Here is an 18255-nt window from a genome sequence, read left to right as displayed (position 1 = left end):
ACTACGGATCGGGCATCTGTAAAAGATCTACGGAACCAAACTGTTCAGTGAAATTGCAGGTTTTTAAACTTCTTATATGCGTGGGTGCTAGTAGCCTAGTGGGTAACACACTCGCCTATTAGCCAGAAGACGCAGGTTCAAATCCCACTTAGTACCATCGTGTCCCTGAGCAGGACACTTAACCCTGAGTGTCTCCAGGGGGCGACGTGGTCGTTGCATTGCGACGCACTGACGTGAGACCAATAGAAACGAAGCCCCACGAAGCAGGCTCTCAATCCAAGAGGCGCATTCCGTCGCAAGAACTGATTCTTGATGGAATGTTTTACTACTATAGAGTTTACGTTTGCTTTAGTTTGTGATTGGTATTTGGTCCATACAGCGTTACAGTGTTCTCTTTAGATGTAACTTCACAACAAAACATTTTTAAAGTTAATAATTATGTGCAGCACTATTGTGAACAGCATTTCAGGTTTAATTCTGTTATCTCGAAGTCGGAGGGCATCCTGCCAAATTAGAAATTGTTCAACCCTGGTTATGTCGTTTTTGTAATCATTGAAAGTCAAAATTTTAATCAAAAGTTACAATTAGATTAATTGCCTTCAATAAGACTCTGGTTGGTTTTTAGAGCATGTTACACCAAAATACACCCACGATTCTTTCAGAGCCAAAGGGAAAAAGCAGCGTTAAAGATGGATACATGTTTAAAGTGAAGTGATTGTCACATGTGATACACAGCTGCACAGCACACGGTGCACACTGTGAAATTTGTCCTCTGCATTTATCCCATCACCCTGAGTGAGCAGTGGGCAGCCATGACAGGCGCCCGGGCAGCAGTGTGTGGGGACGGTGCTTTGCTCAGTGGCACCTCAGTCGGGATTCCAACCGGCAATCTTCTGATTACGGGGCCGCTTCCTTAACCGCTAGGCCACCGCTGCCCCAGCAATCGCGCCAATAGCTCAAGAGAGTCACATAAATGAAAAGGTGGAACTTTTTGTTCATAGTCACCCTTACACTTTCTTAATAAATGCATTAAGATGCAATAAATGCAACCTTTCACTGATGCGATGTTTGTTGCCGTCTGAATGTCTGGATCTTGCCAGGAATGTCAGGAACTTCAGCAGCCCCCTAGAGTACTGATTGTCTTGTTGTACTTATTGTCCCCAATGCTGAGGCAGCAATTAAAGTGTTAAACTGCCGTCTTTCTTTTCGTAAGGGAGCGTAAATGAGCCTGAAGTGCAACAATTGTCACCCGCGGTCCACGCACTCGTTAATTAAAAGTCGTTAATGCGCGTTAACGTGTATGCGTTGATACACTAGGACAATCTGTGTTCGTATGCCCTTTGCATATGTTAATGTGAGAGACTGTGGTGTAAGAAAGAACTGTTTTTGCTTGATGTTTATGCATATGAGAGTGAGTGTGTGTGTGTGTGTGTGTGTGTGTGTTGTGTGTGTTCTTTTCGCTTGGGATAACATGACAGCTGATACCAAAGTGAGGAGTGCAGCGAGGCAGAAAAGATGAATGCACTGGAAGAGTGGAGCTGACAGTGAAAGTGTGTGTGTGTGTGCGTGGGCCTGTGGATATGAGTGTGTTACTCTACACACCGGGACACACACTGCCCAGAAACCGAAAGGCTCCCACCTCTTGTTGTCATGCTTACGCGGAGTATTCCTACAGGCATTTACTTCCTGCATCCCATGAGCAGAATGGGTCACGCAAGCCCCCGTCTCCGCATTGGTATGCATGTTTGTGCACCTGTGTGAACACTTTTTCCGTGCGTGTGTGTGTGTGTTTGTGTGTGGCCAGCATTGACCTTTCTGGATGCCATCTAGAAACAGATGCCATCTGCAATTACGAGAGCAAACAGCATCTCCTGACCCGTGGAGCTGCTGTGACTGCGCCATGCCAACGTTGCAGCTGGGTCTGAGGTCCTGCAGGAGCTCCGTAAAACTCGCCACTCGCAGCAGATGGCCAATGGTAGGCCACAGAGGCAAATGTGAGTGTTGGTGCACCCCTTCATCCATGGAATAATATTTGTTTGTGTGTGTGTGTCTGTGTGTGTGTGTGTGTGTGATGTATACTGGGGGGAACAGAGGCTAAGAGAAAGAAATTCTGTATACACCTTGCAATGGATTTGTGCAAAGAAATATTACAAATTCATTGCATCTTTATTTTTTCTTTTAAGAGTGAGAAGAGTTTAAATGATTTCAATAAAACAGGATTTACAGATTCATGATATTTGTGCCTAATATTTGAGCGTGCTTGTTTGTCACACACATCATTTAAATTACAGGCGTTACAGATAGGTTGCAAACACTGCTGAGGATTATGGGGGTGATCCCACTCATGAGATCATGCTATAAGCTATAACATTAAGGCTTTACGTGGCTTTTACAAGGGGGTGGTGGTAAAGTGGTAGTGGCCTAGCGGCTATGAACCAGAAGACCACAATGAACTATGAACCAGAAGACCACAAAGTCCCAGGTTCAAATCCCACTTACTACCATTGTGTAAGTCACTTAGCCCTGAGTGTCTCCAGGGGATGGGTACACCCAAGACCAGCTCTGCTAAATCCTGCAGTAAATATGAAGAATAAAATGTCCAGTTGAAAAATCTCTGGTGTCTACAAAGTTATAAAACCTATTTAAAAAAAAAAAAACAGTGAGGATAGCTACCCTGTCTATGAACATAGATCATAGCTAGCAAAAAAATAGGCCTGGTTAATGCCATCACTGTTCACCGCCCTCATGATCCCACCACATAATGCATTTTATAACCCTGCCTCCGGCATTCCGCCTTACTTACGGTGATACGGTTGAATTAAATCGTCCTCACCAGGTCCATGTTGCACTCAATAGGTACATAGGCACCCAGTTCCCAGGCACCCGAGTCTAATCTGTCTCTCTCTGAGCTACTCTAGATCCTGGTTCCTGGCATTGAGCTGCTGATGAGATGTAACCGGCCCGAAATCTACCAGAGGGTCACCACAAATCATTACCGACCCAGTTCTGACACCTACTGCACGCTCACTCGGACCTGGAAGGAAGTCGATCTCTCACTCACACCGTGGGGGACGACTAATCGATTATAGTCAGCAATTAGTCAGCTATCGAAATAGTTGCAGCCCTGCGACCTATAAAGCTCCACACAGAAGTTAGAAAAGTGCATTAAAAGTGTTGCATCTTGCAAAAAAACACACGTTTTAGTATGATTGCTATATGTACTTGGGCGCAGATCTTCCCTCTGTGGCATTTCTTCATAAATAGCAATGAACAACACAGAAAAAGAAACGCAGCAAGGCTGGAATAGTGGAATAATGGAATAGTGTAAAACCACACGTGAATATAATAAGCTATTTCAGTGGAATCATGGGAGCGCAGACATGGGAAGTGGTCCAAAGCAACAGGCGGCTGCCGGCCCCGCCGATGCGGCGGTCGGAGGATTTCCACGAAAATGCCCCTCCAACAAGGCTCAGAAGAGGAGGAACTACGTAACGATGATTAATGGCCAGAGAAGGCTCGGCTGACAGAGCAGCCCCAGGTAAGAAACATTAAATGATGGATGGACCCAAATGCACCCCGTAAAATGGAATAGTCAGACGCCAGGAGAAGGAAATCACTTGGAGTGGCGCGGCACCTTATAATCCCAGGCGGCTAAAGGCTGGTGACTAATATGCTTTATGCGCGCAGACGTGTGTGTGGTCAGCCGAGCGCCACGCTCCCACCCGCAACGCCGCACACGAAACGGATAATCTGCACCGATTCCAAGAAAGGCTGATACCGTCTATCATATTTTCAGCGAACGAGCCTGTAATCCGGCCGTCAATCCCATTTCCCAATTTTCTCCGATTTATTATCTTGATTTTTTTTTTCTCTCCCCCCACGGCCACTCAGGATGTGAATAGATCTAGTCGTACACAGACATTCATAAATAAAACACGTGTCTGTGTTGAAAAAGCACGGAGATGTCACAGTAATCATACATCATAACTCAGATTTTAGATCTAGATCTCGATTTTTTGCTGCTGGGACGGCATGGGGCTGCATTAAGAAATAGATTGAAGTTTTTTCCTTGACATGAACTTTTGGAATTCCCCAATTGCCAATTAGTAGTCTTCGATTAAGGAAGGGAAATTGCAAATGTTGATTTGCTGCTCGGAAAAAAAAAACTGATGACTGTCAACATAAAAAATATCCTTCATTTTTTAGTCAAAGGTTTGGAAAGACCTCCTCATTTACATGCGATGTTATGGACTAAACAAGGAAATAATGCCAAAATGCTTAATATTTCCTCAAAGCAGTGAAGTTTTGCTGTGATGGAGGTTTTCCTATGTTGAGAACATGAGCGTCTCATGAAGCTGCTAATGACGATGAGAGTGGTGCAGTCTTGAAGTCTAAAGAACTAATCATGTTTCTTGCATTCATGAGTCTTCAGAATACCCCCATCTTATTCTCCAAACCTTTGACCGGTAGTGCACCATCTTTGCACCAGCCTAAAGCATGCGAGAAAGGGGCCTGACCTGAGCGTGAAGGTGTCCAGGGCGGAGGCGCTCTTGATGAGGATGTAGAAACTGGCGATGTCCGTCTGCTTGAGAGGTTTGGAGGACAACTGGATGACGATCGCATCTCCAAGTCTCAGCTGGGCCACCGACGCGGCGCCCGGGGGCTCCTGCAGGAGGCGCACGCTCCCAATCCTCCTCATCGGCGTCATGGGCGTGTACTCCGCCCTCTCTGGCCCGCCCCCCACCCTACCTCCGCTGCTTCTCCCGCCGTTTCCGCATTGTCCCTGGATGCTGGGCTGGGCCTGGAAGTAGAGCTCCATGGCGTTACCCCGGGCCGGCGTTGCTGGTCCCTCGCGGCTGGAGGTCCCCTCGGCCAGGCTGAACCATCCTGGCGGGGGTTCCACCTCAGCCATGCATGTTCCGCGCTGAGCCCCGATCACGCAAGAACCCCGGACCTCCTGGGTCTGCCAGAAAGCGTAGACCGTCACGCAGGGCAGCTGGTCAGCTGCGCCCCCGGGGTCCCGCTGGCCCCTGTCCCAGTCCCTGCCAGCCACGTAGAACAGGACCCTTACCCGCGGGGCGCTGGAGAAGACCCGGCGGGTCAGTACAAACCAGTTCACCTTCCAGTCGAAGGTGAAGACCCCCGGCGACGGCCGGAAGAGCTGCACCGGGCGGAGCAGATCCAGCGGCGCCGGCCTCTGGACGGAGTGGACGCCGTAGGACACGTTAAACACGGGGTGGCGCGAGGCCCGCACGACCAGCAGGGGCTGCGTGCTGCTCCGCATGCTGGAGTTGCGCATGAAGTCCTGCCCCGCCTCCTTCAGCAAGAAGTAGTCGGCATCGCGCACCTGGAAGCTCGCGGGCAGGAAGAGCGGGAACGTTGCGGGGCTCTTGGGGTTATCGGCCATCTCCTGACTGTCCAACTCTGAGAAATTCAGAAAAGAAAACGTTATTTCTCTAGAGCACCGTTACAAACTACGATGCTGGACAAGTCTCACAATTCATCATTCTTCACAATGTGAATCTGCTCAAATCGATATTTACTTCCTCCTGTCAATTTGGCAGATTTCACATTAGATGTAATTAGGGGTGGTAGTAGCCTAGTGGGTAACACACTCGCCTATGAACCAGAAGACCCGGGTTCGAATCCCACTTACTACCATCGTGTCCCTGAGCAAGACACTTAACCTTAAGTTGCTCCAGGAGGGGACTGTCCCTGTAACTATTGATTGTAAGTCGCTCTGGATAATTGCTGTAAATGTAAATGTACTTTAATTACAAATTAAATTTAAACCAATAAATAAAAATAGTGCTAATGAGGCCTGTGACCATTTTTTTAAATAATTTTTTAGATTTATATATTGGATACAGTATTGGAGATGCCCACCTTTTTTCAAGACTAATTAAACCGTTTTTCCCCAAGACGACCCCAAGAGTACAAATTTGCATCTGCTGTGTAAAATATATTTCTCTCGGTTTCGAGAAACTAAAACCACATGTTTGAGCAGTCATAGCATTGGTAATAATGCCGCACGTTTGAGGAGTGTCATATCAAGAGAAGACGCGGTCTCACCAGGACCCACGCGGTGAAGATCCCGACATGAACGGTTATGATCATGTACACACACACACACACACACACACACACACTGTTAGTGAATGACTCTCTCACAGCTCAGCAGAGCACTTCTTCAGTTCTTCACATAGTTTCACTTGCAAAAACACTTTTGCTGCAGTCACCTCTTCCCATGCAAAACACCTTTTCTATAAGAAGAGAATAGAAGAGAATCGAAGGCAGTTGGCCACCGGTGTTGCCAGATGGGAGGAAATTGCTTCTTATTTAAATAAATATAATATGCATTCATTTGCAATAATTGAATTAATTCATATTTTATATTTATATTCATAGTTTATACTTTCGCCCATCTTTCCCAATGACCACTCTCACTCACTCATTTCATTCTAACTATACATTATTCTGCCCATATTTGCTCTACAGGCTACGTAGCGTATATGTATACGGTATACGGTACAGTACGAGAGAAGGCCTTAGACGGTTGATGAAAAATCGATACTGCAACTCGCACACGTCCATTACGTTTTCCTCCAGACGCGGGATACGTGAGTGAAGCGCTTCGCGAACATCAGCCCCTCACAACACGATAATCAATACCGGCCGGTGTTGCGGGACGGCCCCGAATGCACCGCCGCCTTCGGCACAGTCCTGCCACCCCGTAAAATGGGGGAAATACGGCGTTTCGTTTGCGGCGTGAGTGTTGGACAGGGCAAACGTTTCCGGGAAGTCGATCGGAAAAAAATTAATTTAAAAAACCAGCGACGGGTTAAACGATTGCACGAAACCGAGACTCGATTGAGTTATTAAAGCGAAGGGGTCGGCTTCACTTTTTCATTAGGCCAGTCGAGGCCAGTTGCCTCGCATGTTGAGAGCGCCTCAGTTTTTAGCGACAGCGGCGGCGTTAGGGCGAGGATCTTCGTCCGCCGTGCTCCTGGACGACTGGTGGACTGGCGGAGGGAAATTGAGAACGCGGCCCACGTTCCTCTCCGACGGATATCTGTTTGCCGGCGATAAGCTCTCAGTCACTAATGACGAGGCCCGTTCCTCCGGACTAATTTAGCACAGAACCGCCGGCAGACAATTACTCTCGAACTCGAGTGCGACAGATGCAACAGAGCTTATTGTAATAAGGTACAGAGGCCCATTATTTATAGTCTTCTGCATTTACTTTCGGCTTTCTTCTCAACTCAGAGATGACTGCTTAACAAAGTCACCCTGACCTTCTACTCTATAATCCACATATAAACATACAATATGTGTGCTAACTGCTCCTCAAAAATACTATTCAAATGAACTAATACATTTCCATATATATATATAAAAAAAACAAGTTGGGTGGGGGGACCCTAAAAAAAATTTAAAGTAAAAAAAAATTAGATATATGTGTGTGTGTGTGTGTGTGTTTGTGTATACAGTATATACAGACACACAACACACACTGTCAGTGGTGGCAAAGTGGGCAAGGAAACGGACCCGTAATCTGATCCACCACTGAGGTGCCACTGAGCAAAGCACCGTCCCCACGCACTGCTCCCCGGGCGCCTGTCGTGGCTGCCCACTGCTCACTCAGGGTGATGGTTAAACACAGAGGACACATTTTGTTGTGCTGTGTTTCACAATGACAATCACTTCACTTTCACACACACACACAAATATTTCTGTACATATACATATACACATATGCATATGTATGTAAAAATAAAAAAAAAATGCAACTACGAATACGAAAAAGATCAACTATTGCTTTGTGTCATTTCAAGATTGGTTTATTGTCAGTACAACAGTATACACCGTATACCTTGTATTGAAACAAAGAAAAATATATATGTACAAACTAAACTGTACTAACTAAAAAGTAAAGCTTAAATACTGTACAGGTTTCTCTATAGGAGAAAAGTAGAACTTTTCTGTACAATGAATAGGTCGACCACGACATAACTGGACAACATCATGTAGGATGCGTGTAAGTGGATTAGTTGGCTATTTCAAACATGGGCAAAATGTGCAGGAATGTGCAAAAGTAGCAGAGATGCCTCGTCCTGACAGCCGTTTTTACCATTCCCCCTCCCGACGTCCTCCTGATTGTCACTTGTGATACACAGCAGCACAGCACACGGTGCACACAGTGAAATTTGTCCTCTGCATTTAACCCATCACCCTCGGTGAGCAGTGGGCAGCCATGACAGGCGCCCGGGGAGCAGTGTGTGGGGACGGTGCTTTGCTCAGTAGCACCTCAGTGGAACCATGGCGGATCGGGATTCGAACCGGCAACCTTCTGATTATGGGGCTGCTTTCTTAACCGCTGGGCCATCACTGCCCCAAAGCTTTGACCCCAACGTGGGCTGGCCAAATTGCTGTCTAAATAAAAAATAATAATTCATCACCCGCTCTCTGCCTGGACGGACTGTTCCCGAAAAACTCTTCATTGTAATCTAGCCCCATGCACAAGTCTACAGCCCGGGCGTGGCCTGCAGATAAGTCCCAGGCGGGTTGCCGTCTTTGAAACTAGGAAAAAAAAAAAACAGACGCAAGGGAGTGATCGGGCGGTGGACGACGTGAAGAATTTCTCCAACAGGCCCAGTGATTGCTTGTCAGGGAGTCCTGTCCTCGTTCCTCCCCGGCAGCCCAGTGTCGCCCTTCATCAGCGGCCGGGAGATTTAAGGTCCTCTGCCCGGAAAAAAACCACGCCGGCGGCCTTTCAACGTGACCAGCATCTGCGCCGGACCAGATTCTTCAGCAACTGGGACAGAGATTCGAGACTCGCCAGGTCCGGTTGAATGTTTTGCGACTGGTATCGCTGGCGTGAGGCTTCGTCCGTTTGGAAGAGCTAGAGAAACGGTAGGACTCACCAGTTCATCAAGCACAAACATGTCGGGTTGTGAAGTCTGTGAAGGTAGGAAGCCACACTTTTATTCCTGCTCGTGTAGGCTACACTAAAACAAGGTTCTAGATAGAACAGTACGTCATAACACTGACTTAACAGGTAAATGGGCGGGTCGATGACTTGACGCTAATTTTTCTGTCCATTTAAAAAAAAAAAGGTACAAACTAAAGTTGCATAACAAGCTTTCATATAGTTTCCACAAGTTCTTTGTAAGGTTTGTAAGGTCATTTGGAGAACAAAAAAAACAAAAAAAATCCTATTGGCCGGAGTATAAGCATCTCTGTCTCAGTATGTATGGAAGTATGTATGGAAAAAAGTGTCATCTTCCATTTAAGACCATCACAAAAAAGAAAATGAAATACCAGCAAATTGCACCAAGTGTTTGTATCAGCATTGAAAACGTGGGTTTGTCTCATATTCGGGTCAATTGAAGGTAATCGTACCGTAATGCCCATAATAACAATGCCTGTTGGATCGCGTGTTGAATTGAAAGGTCAAGTGGCGTTATGCCGCTCGATTCGAGCACCGTTCACATCCAGCGCAACATCAGCAACAGAACCGGCGATCGGAGACGAGGCATTACGGAATTAGACAGTAAACTCAGCTCTAACAGGTCGGCCATTGGCGCTGGGATTAGCCGATATTACTACATAAAGCGTCTGGTTATTAGGGCGCAGCTCTTCAAAAAGCCCACGCTGGAAATGAGCCGCCCGACATTAGGTTCTGTTTGAGGAACACATTAACACATAAATTTACTTTACTCGACTTTATTTAGCAGACGCTTTTATCCAAAGCGACTTACAAGGTGAAGACACCAGCAATTCCCGTTCGGTTTCTATAGTTACTAAACTAAGAGCCCTGATAAGGCCCAACTTGTCAAGAATAGAACATGCGAGGGAATTGTTGAGTGCTAGACGATTATTTTTTTTTTGTGAGTGTGTGTGCGCACGCGTGTGTGTTAGACTCATTTGAAATACTTTTTAAACAACAAGAGTGTGTAAATTAACGTAAGTGTGAAGGGTGCGTTCGTTTCTCGCCTTGATTAGCCAGATTCCCCTCTGTCTTTGTCCTCTTTTGTCCCATGTTTTCTCCTTATTGTCACACTGTAACAAATGTGTGAAAATGACAGGGGGACGGGTCCCCTGAAACTATGCACTTTATGTAAACGCACTCTCACGCATGAATTATGCATAAATGTAATCAGTCCAAAGCACGGCCGCCTTCTCAGCACTCGCCCGTCCCGATACCGACAACACCCCGCGGAGAATACATAAATAAAAGGGGTGTTGATATATCGCCCCTGCTTTAGCCTCATCACCGCGCACATTAATAGTCAGCGGTCACGTGACTTCTCCATTTCGCATTCTGATCTACAGGCTGACTGGTGAACATCGTCCCAGAACCCCCCTGTGCCCTGTGATAAGTAAAGGCACTTAACAAACGTTTTAATTCTACACCGAACAACATATAAAATAGTGGCCTAGATGGTAACAAAGGCTTGTGGCTTCAAATTGCACACCAAGGGGCCACTGAGCAAAGCACCGTCCCCACACGCTGCTCCCCGGGCACCTGTCATGGCTGCCCACTGCTCACCAAGGGTGATGGTTAAATGCAGAGGACAAATTTCACTGTGTGCACCGTGTGCTGTGCTGCTGTGTATCACAAGTGACAATCACTTCACTTTAATATTGTCACCGCAATCATTAATAACGATTTTAATAAAGTCACCCTATACGTCAGAATCTCCTGAATTGAACATTGGCGGAGGAGCAGTTCCCCCATTAGCCTCTCCACCCTAATCCCTCCCCAGCGGGCCCCGATACGGCACCTGGAGAGCTGAGGAGATGGCGGGCTGCTGTCACAGACAACGCTCTCGTGGGACCACGACGCGTCGCGAGTGCTTCTGAATACACACACACACACACGCCGGCAGATAGAGCCAGGAATAGAGGCCGAACGGCCGAGCATGGCGCCGCTCTACGAAAGGAAATCAGCCTTCACTCAGATATAAGGTCTTCTCTGCCATCAGCGGAAAAATATGTAGCGCCCGTTTATCCCGCAGATTGTATTGATCAGCATCTGGGCCGCCCGAGATCTCCAGACCGTAGTGGTGCCATGAGAAGATAAATGGCCCATCTACGCCGGGAATAGAAAGCATTTATTTCCAACTTCACAGGCTGCTGGTCTAAATATCCAGTAGAACATATTCCACGTATTGCAGCGTAAGCCATTATTAACCCCAGACATTTCCAATTTTTTTATGTTTTCAGCGATGCCACGTCCCCAAAAGGCCTATAAGCTGCCCCACCAGGTGAAGCGGCAAACTCGCTGCTCTACCAGCTTAAATCCCAAGCCAGATGTCACCGGGTCAAGTTTCACCCCGCGCAGATGCCACAATCTGACTGACAAGCGCCTATGGGCCACGAAAGCCCCAAATCAATCGGGAATCGATGGCCATCCATACTGCCACTCCCTCCGGCTTTCCCTCCTCCTGCTCTCTCCTTGATGAGCGCTCGGCATTTGGCTGGTAAAACAAGCAAATCCTCCCACCAGCTGTTTCCACCGCAACGGCCTCTTAAACAAGCAGCTGTGTGGCGGAGCGACCCCTAACCTTCCCAAGTCGGCATGGCGATCACCCCTCCGACTCGGAGGCACGATCATTTCCAGTTACTCATCAAAGTTGGCAGGACCAGACAGGGGGCGCTAAAGCCACGGAATTAAAATCTCTTTCTTTCTTTTTTTTTTGTGAAGTGATTGTTGATTGATACATGGCAGCACAGCACACAGTGCACACAGTGAAATTTGTCCTCTACATTTAACCCATGACCCTTGGTGAGCAGTGGGCAGCCATGACGGGCGCCCAGGGAGCAGAGTGTGGGGACGGTGCTTTTCTCAGGGACACCTCGGCGGATCGGGGTTCGAACCGGCAACCTTCTGATAACCGCTAGGCCACCACTGGCCCATTCGACTTCAGACAAAAAAGTGAATGAATGTGCGTCAAATCGATCTCCAAGAAAAAAGTTGGTTTGAAGCACTTGAAGGAAAGTGCCAGGTCTATTCTGAATAACGAATGAGTTCGCATTGCTGCCAATAAACCACTTACCAATGATGAAGGACTCAGTCGCACCTACACTGGTCAGCGCCACACAATAACCAGTGGCGAGTGAAGTGAGGAGCATTGATTATCTGAAGGAAGAATGAACGCGCGCGAGGATCCATGACCCCCGATCAATGACGGGGTCCACTGGACAGAAGATGATGATTCCTAGCCGCCATTAGGCTGCAGCACTACACCGCTATCACAACTCGGCCTGCAACGCGCAATTACTTTGACAACTGGTCAACCTGCAAGCTTAGATATTCTCTCTCGATCAGTCGAGTAGCTGGTTTGGTCTTAAAACCGACAAAGAAAACGATCAATTGTGAAATACCAAGGCTTCCATCATTTTGATTTGCAGGGTTTTTGGTCTGTCTAGGACCTTGCTGGCTCTCATGTTGCAGCCCGCAATGCTTTATTTGTTTCTTTTTTTTTTTTTATTGCAATGCATGCGCTATTTTTAGGTCATATTCAAACCACGGGATGGAGTTCATCAAGTGCAATAAAAAAACAAGACTGAATTGGCTTTTCTCAGTGTCCGCAATGACATGTAGACAACTTCCGTGCGTGGCGTGCTGACCATTCGGTGCGAGTTAAGAAGCGGGGCGACCTGTGGAACGACTGATTGGCAGTAATGGACAGCCGCGGCTTTGGCTGCACTGCAGACGGCACAGCGGCTGCAGATGCTCGCAAGGCTGCTGGGCACCGTTTCTGGGTCAAGATGCGTTTAATCTCGCCGAGGAGGCAGCGAATTGCCACGCGAGGAGGCTCCGAGCCCCGGCTATTGTCGGCTACTCGCTGGGTCCACCTAAAAACTGGGGCACCGATTGAATTTTTCTAGTTTTAAAGACGAGGGTGACCACAAAACAAGAAATAAAACCGTCTTTCTGATCACAGAAAGGAGGCAGAGTGGTCGAGCAAGAAACAGAGAGAGAGAGAGAGATGGTCAAACCTCCCTGCTGATTGAGGATTTCTGCATCCAGCGGGACTGAAAGCTGCTTTTAAAAAAACTCTTTTATCCTTTTTTATCCACTCATAAACTATCATAAACTCAGCCTGGACATGTCCGCAGGAAATAGCCCTCATTGGGGCAGTTATGAGATTTGTGAGGAAATAAGACGGCGCTATTCTCATGACGAGGTTCATGACATTTTACTCATTTCACTTTGGGTGAGGATTTAAAAAAAAAAAAAAAAAAAACATCAGATCAACGTGACAACTAACAAATCAATGACCGATTAATTTGCAGTTTTTCTCGATTAATCGAAGGAATTAAAGTTCCACATTTCAGCCTTTAGTAAAACAATTTGATGGGTTTTCCTGATATTTGTATTTTTTTTTATAGCTAAAATAACCTTCAGCAGCGGCAACTTCTCTTCACGCAAACAACTAACCGATTAAAAACCCTTTAGAACATTTTACAGCGATTTATTCAGATTACAGACTTGGGCCTATTTCTCAGTCGTAATTATTTCCACAAATTACGTTTGGATTGCGGATAATATTTGATCAGGCGAGAGCTACTTCAGGAAATCACGTGGCGATGGTTTTTATTATCCACAGCTCCAACTTCAGAGCCTGCATGATGTTCGCAATGTTCCTTTTTTTCATTTTATTCATTTTTTCATCCATATTGAGAAAAGAAGAATATTGTCTCAGCCCTCAAACTCATTCTATACAAACTACAAAGAAAGATCCATAAAGATAATCTAACAGTCCAGTAGCTGCTCAGTGATGATGAAGAGGATGATGATGATCCTCCGTGTGTTCGTGGCAGCTCCAGCCTAATTAGTTTTAATCCTTTAATCTAATCAGGAGAAATCTTTCCCCGGGTTAGCAGCGCCGCTCCGGGATCGATAATGATATCGCGCCACCAACGATTAATCGCACGACCCGAACGGAGGGGCCTGATCCCAGATCAGCTCAGCGGCGGCTGAATTCCTACTAGTAAACGGCCGGCGGTCCCGGCGAGCTTTGCATCGTAGATGAATTTTTAAAAAAAAATCGACACGATTCGGACCGTCACCCACCAGGCAGCCGATCCCCCGAGGCTCTGGGCTCCCCGGGGAATCGAACCACTTGTTATCGTCCGTTTTTAAAAACTCGGGAGGGTCCAGCCGCCCTACCTTGCGTGGCGACGGCCACCACCGTGGCCAGGAGTACGTGGGAAGTCCTCCAGAAGTGGGCACTAAGGCTCATCTTGGCCGGGTCCGCAGGACTTTCCTCTCCGGAGCCTCGTGTCCTTCCGAAGTCCACTTTGGGGGTGGAATCCACGCTTCGGTGCCGCTTCTCTCTCTCTCCTTCTCTCTCCGTCTGTCTGAGATGTAAAAGTTCCTCCGGCCGCTGCTGGAGCTGCGGAAACGCGCCTTCACTTCATTTGCACGACAATCCGACGTGCGCGGGAGGAGGGAGTAGAGAGGGAGGGAGGGAGGGAGGGAGGTGGGAGGGAGGGAGGGGTTCCGAGCCGCTTCCTGCAGCCTCCGCACGCCACGCCACGCCCACTCCGAGTCCCCTCGGTCTATCTATCTATCTATCTATCTATCTATCTATCTATCTATCTATCTATCTATCTATCTATCTATCTATCTGTCTGTCTGTCTGTCTGTCTGTCTGTCTGTCTATTCATCCATTCGTCCATCATCCATCCATCCATCCATCCATCCATCCATCCATCCATCTATCTGTCTGTCTTTCTATCTGTCTGTCTGTCTGTCTATCTGTCCGTGTATTCGTCCATCATCCATCTATCCATCCATCTGTCCGTCTGTCTTTCTGTCTGTCTGTCTGTCCATTCATCCATCTATCCATCTTTCTTTCTATCTGTCTGTCTGTCCGTCCGTCTATTCGTCCATCATCCATCTATCCATCCATCCATCAATCTGTCTATCTGTCTGTCTGTCTGTCCGTCCGTCTATTCATCCATCATCCATCCTTCCATCCATCCGTCCGTCTGTGTTTCTGTCTGTCTGTCTGTCTGTCTGTCTGTCTGTCTATCTATCTGTCTGTCTGTCTGTCTGTCTATTCATCCATTCGTCCATCATCCATCCATCCATCCATCCATCCATCCATCCATCTATCTGTCTGTCTTTCTATCTGTCTGTCTGTCTGTCTATCTGTCCGTGTATTCGTCCATCATCCATCTATCCATCCATCTGTCCGTCTGTCTTTCTGTCTGTCTGTCTGTCCATTCATCCATCTATCCATCTTTCTTTCTATCTGTCTGTCTGTCTGTCCGTCCGTCTATTCGTCCATCATCCATCTATCCATCCATCCATCAATCTGTCTATCTGTCTGTCTGTCTGTCTGTCCGTCCGTCTATTCATCCATCATCCATCCTTCCATCCATCCGTCCGTCTGTGTTTCTGTCTGTCCGTCCGTCTATCTATCTATCTATCTATCTAGATGCAAAGTCACATAATCGATTCGGATTAAGTAGTTTACGCTTCACACATATTGAAGGAAAAAAAAAATGTTTCTTATATCTAACTGCAGGAGAATCGCACATCTGTTAAATCATTTATTACATAAAGGGTCCCGTCTTTACGTAATAAATGTACCCCACGTTTGCAGAGCGCAGCTGTTCATCGTACACTTCCGTCCAAAAGAAAACTATTTTTCCGTCCAACGTCAGATTGATTAAAACCACACTGAATCGATCAAACCTCCGGTCCCGGCCCTCTTCACGTTGTAAACGGCCCCGGTAGCTGGAGACTGGCGGCTCATCTTCAGCCATCACTAGCCTTGGGTTCCAGTAGAACGATGCTGGGCTCACTAATGCCAAGTCTTCCACGCGACTGATCATTAGAAAACCATTTCGCAATACTCTCATCGGAGCTGTGGAGCTGAAAACAGTCACGCTGATTAAATAAGCGATCAAACCGGCCAGATTCACGCTAGTCGAGGACCTGCTGCATCAGCAAACGGATTAATATACTGATCACACTCATTTCTCAAGGACAAAAGAGCTGCGAATGTTCCTAATCTTCGTGATCCACAGCACCCACTGCTTCCATCCTTCCTTCTTCTGGTTGTTCCTTCCACGAGCGTCCGTCCTGGTGGTCTGAGCAGATCCTCGTCCCTCTTCGTGGTTCCTCCATCTTATCTCCACTGCTTTCTCCCAGATCCATCTCGTTGGACGTTTAATTCTCTTTTCTTTCTTTTTTCTGTTTTGAGCTCCATATCAGTGTTGGACAGTAGCAAAGCAAAGGTGATTGGTTACTGTAGCCTCTTACTCCATTTCATGGAGTTATGGATTTATCTGTTAAATTTTCTGATAAATATGTTGTTCTTTTTTACCTGTAAGTAGATAACAAATAACACTATTCCTGAACTTGTTGGTTCCTATTGTAAAAAAGTCTGATTCGTTCTGTTCATGTTAATGCACAGGGAGATAGATGCAATATAGCGAACCTCTATTTGCACTTATTATAATTTAATAGACGTCAGAGTCAGCGTAATTAATGATGTTCTACTGAAAGATGGATGATCTAAGGCTGTTCACTTCAAGTGGTTTGATTGAGCCGGAGTCCTGTTACAAACACGATAATAGGGCATTAATAAATCAAAGCACTTCTTCTTCTGACACTTTGAAGGCAAATACTTTTGTGCTTTTACTCAAGTGGAAGATTAAAAGGAGAACGTTCAGTTACAGCGGAGTGACGTTTTACTGTGGTTTTACTGTGGTTATCTCTACTCTAACCCGAGTCCAGAGAAACCATTTAGTTTTTCTCGCTCTGATGGTTTGTATTAGTCAGATGCAGTGAATATATGTTGATGCATGTTCTACTGTTTTATAATAAATTGGCAACACCAACGATTTAAGATGTACACATCGTGGGTTAGTGGCGCCCTCTTTTGACTAAAGGACACCAAGATCACCCGTGCGATCACTCAAGCAGGAACTTGTCACCCAGGGTCTCACACAGAGTGACAGATCCGCCGCGTTTTAGAACAAGTTCCACTTCTCCAGCATGACCAGCCAGTCCATCGTGGCTCATTTTCCGGCTCATTCAGACGAATGACAGTGACACCCCTGGAGTGGAACATCTTCAGATGATGACCTTCACTTGAAGTTAGAACTCTACTTGCTTCTGGACGGATGGCCTCTTGGTGTAGATCCTCTCAGAATCAGAACACATCAATATGCAATATTGGGACCTTGTGCAAAATTAAGCATAAATATGATGGTGTCACGGGTGGGCTGGACATGGCATGAAGGAGGACGCATTCGCACGATCACGGGACAGGGGTTTAATACGAACTACACGAGACAAGGGAACATTAACATGCACAATGACCCGACGGCGAACAGACACGAACAGGATAGTTTTATACAATTATATAAATATACACCAGGTGAACACGATCAGGGAACATTGCACAAGACGAACATAAAACTCCGGTCCGAACTTCGGATCCGGAGTCAACCCCTGCCGGTTCGGATCGTGACAGATGGTTATGTATTCCGCCAGGGCATGTCACAGTAAAAAACGTTCACTAAATCACTTTAAATGAACTAGGCAAACAAATCAAAGAGTAGAATACTACTTTATACTAACGTATCAAGCGACCAGGGACACAATGCTGTAAATGTAAATGTAATGTCATGTACAATGGTAGTAAGTGGGGTTTGTAAGTGGTTTTAGGTGAGTGTCTAACCCACTAACATTATATTAACCCATTATTGAGGAAACAAAAACGCAAGTAAGAATAGAAAACAGGTATGGAAGGGGTAAAAAAAAAAAAAAGAACAAAGAACGGAGATCATTGATAGGGATATTCAACCCCAAATCAGTCGGGACAGGGTGGAAAATGTGAATAAATTTCCCTGAACTGTTATTTCATTGCAGACAGTATGAACACAAGATAATTTGTGTTTGATTTGTAAATAAATATCCATTCTTGCCATTCAGGCTTGCAGGTTGGGCTGGGGGCGATTTGGGGGTTAGTAATGAGGTATAATACCTGAATAATGGTGTGATTTGAAACTGGTGATGTTAACAGGAGATTCGCAATCATGATTGAGGACAGGCCTACTCCTTTAGGAGCAAAGAAGGCCAGAGGATCGATGAAGAGGAATGTGGGCATTCCTCCCTCTACAGTGCATAACATAGTGAAAAGAATCCGGGAATCTGGAGAAATTACCGTGCGCACAGGCCAAGGGCGCGAGCCTAAACTGAATGGCAGCGATCTCCGAGCC

At 46.5% G+C, this 18255-nt stretch overlaps 1 protein-coding gene across 1 annotated transcript in view; it reads right to left on the bottom strand.

The window, feature by feature from the left end:
• Positions 1-14458, bottom strand: part of LOC114799368 (transmembrane protein 132D) — a 42354-nt gene extending 27896 nt beyond the window's left edge. Inside the window, exons 1-2 of the mRNA XM_028995960.1 lie at positions 14183-14458; positions 4518-5424 (exon numbers count right to left, since the gene is read on the bottom strand). Coding sequence (XP_028851793.1) covers positions 4518-5424; positions 14183-14255 — 980 coding nt within the window. The 5' untranslated portion in view covers positions 14256-14458. The remainder of the gene's footprint in view (positions 1-4517; positions 5425-14182) is intronic.
• Positions 14459-18255: the final 3797 nt, after the last annotated feature.

Source organism: Denticeps clupeoides, chromosome 11, assembly GCF_900700375.1.
Source record: "Denticeps clupeoides chromosome 11, fDenClu1.1, whole genome shotgun sequence".
Lineage (NCBI taxonomy): Eukaryota > Metazoa > Chordata > Actinopteri > Clupeiformes > Denticipitidae > Denticeps > Denticeps clupeoides.
Note: the sequence above shows the minus strand (reverse complement) of the source record. Positions and strands in the feature narration are given on the sequence as shown.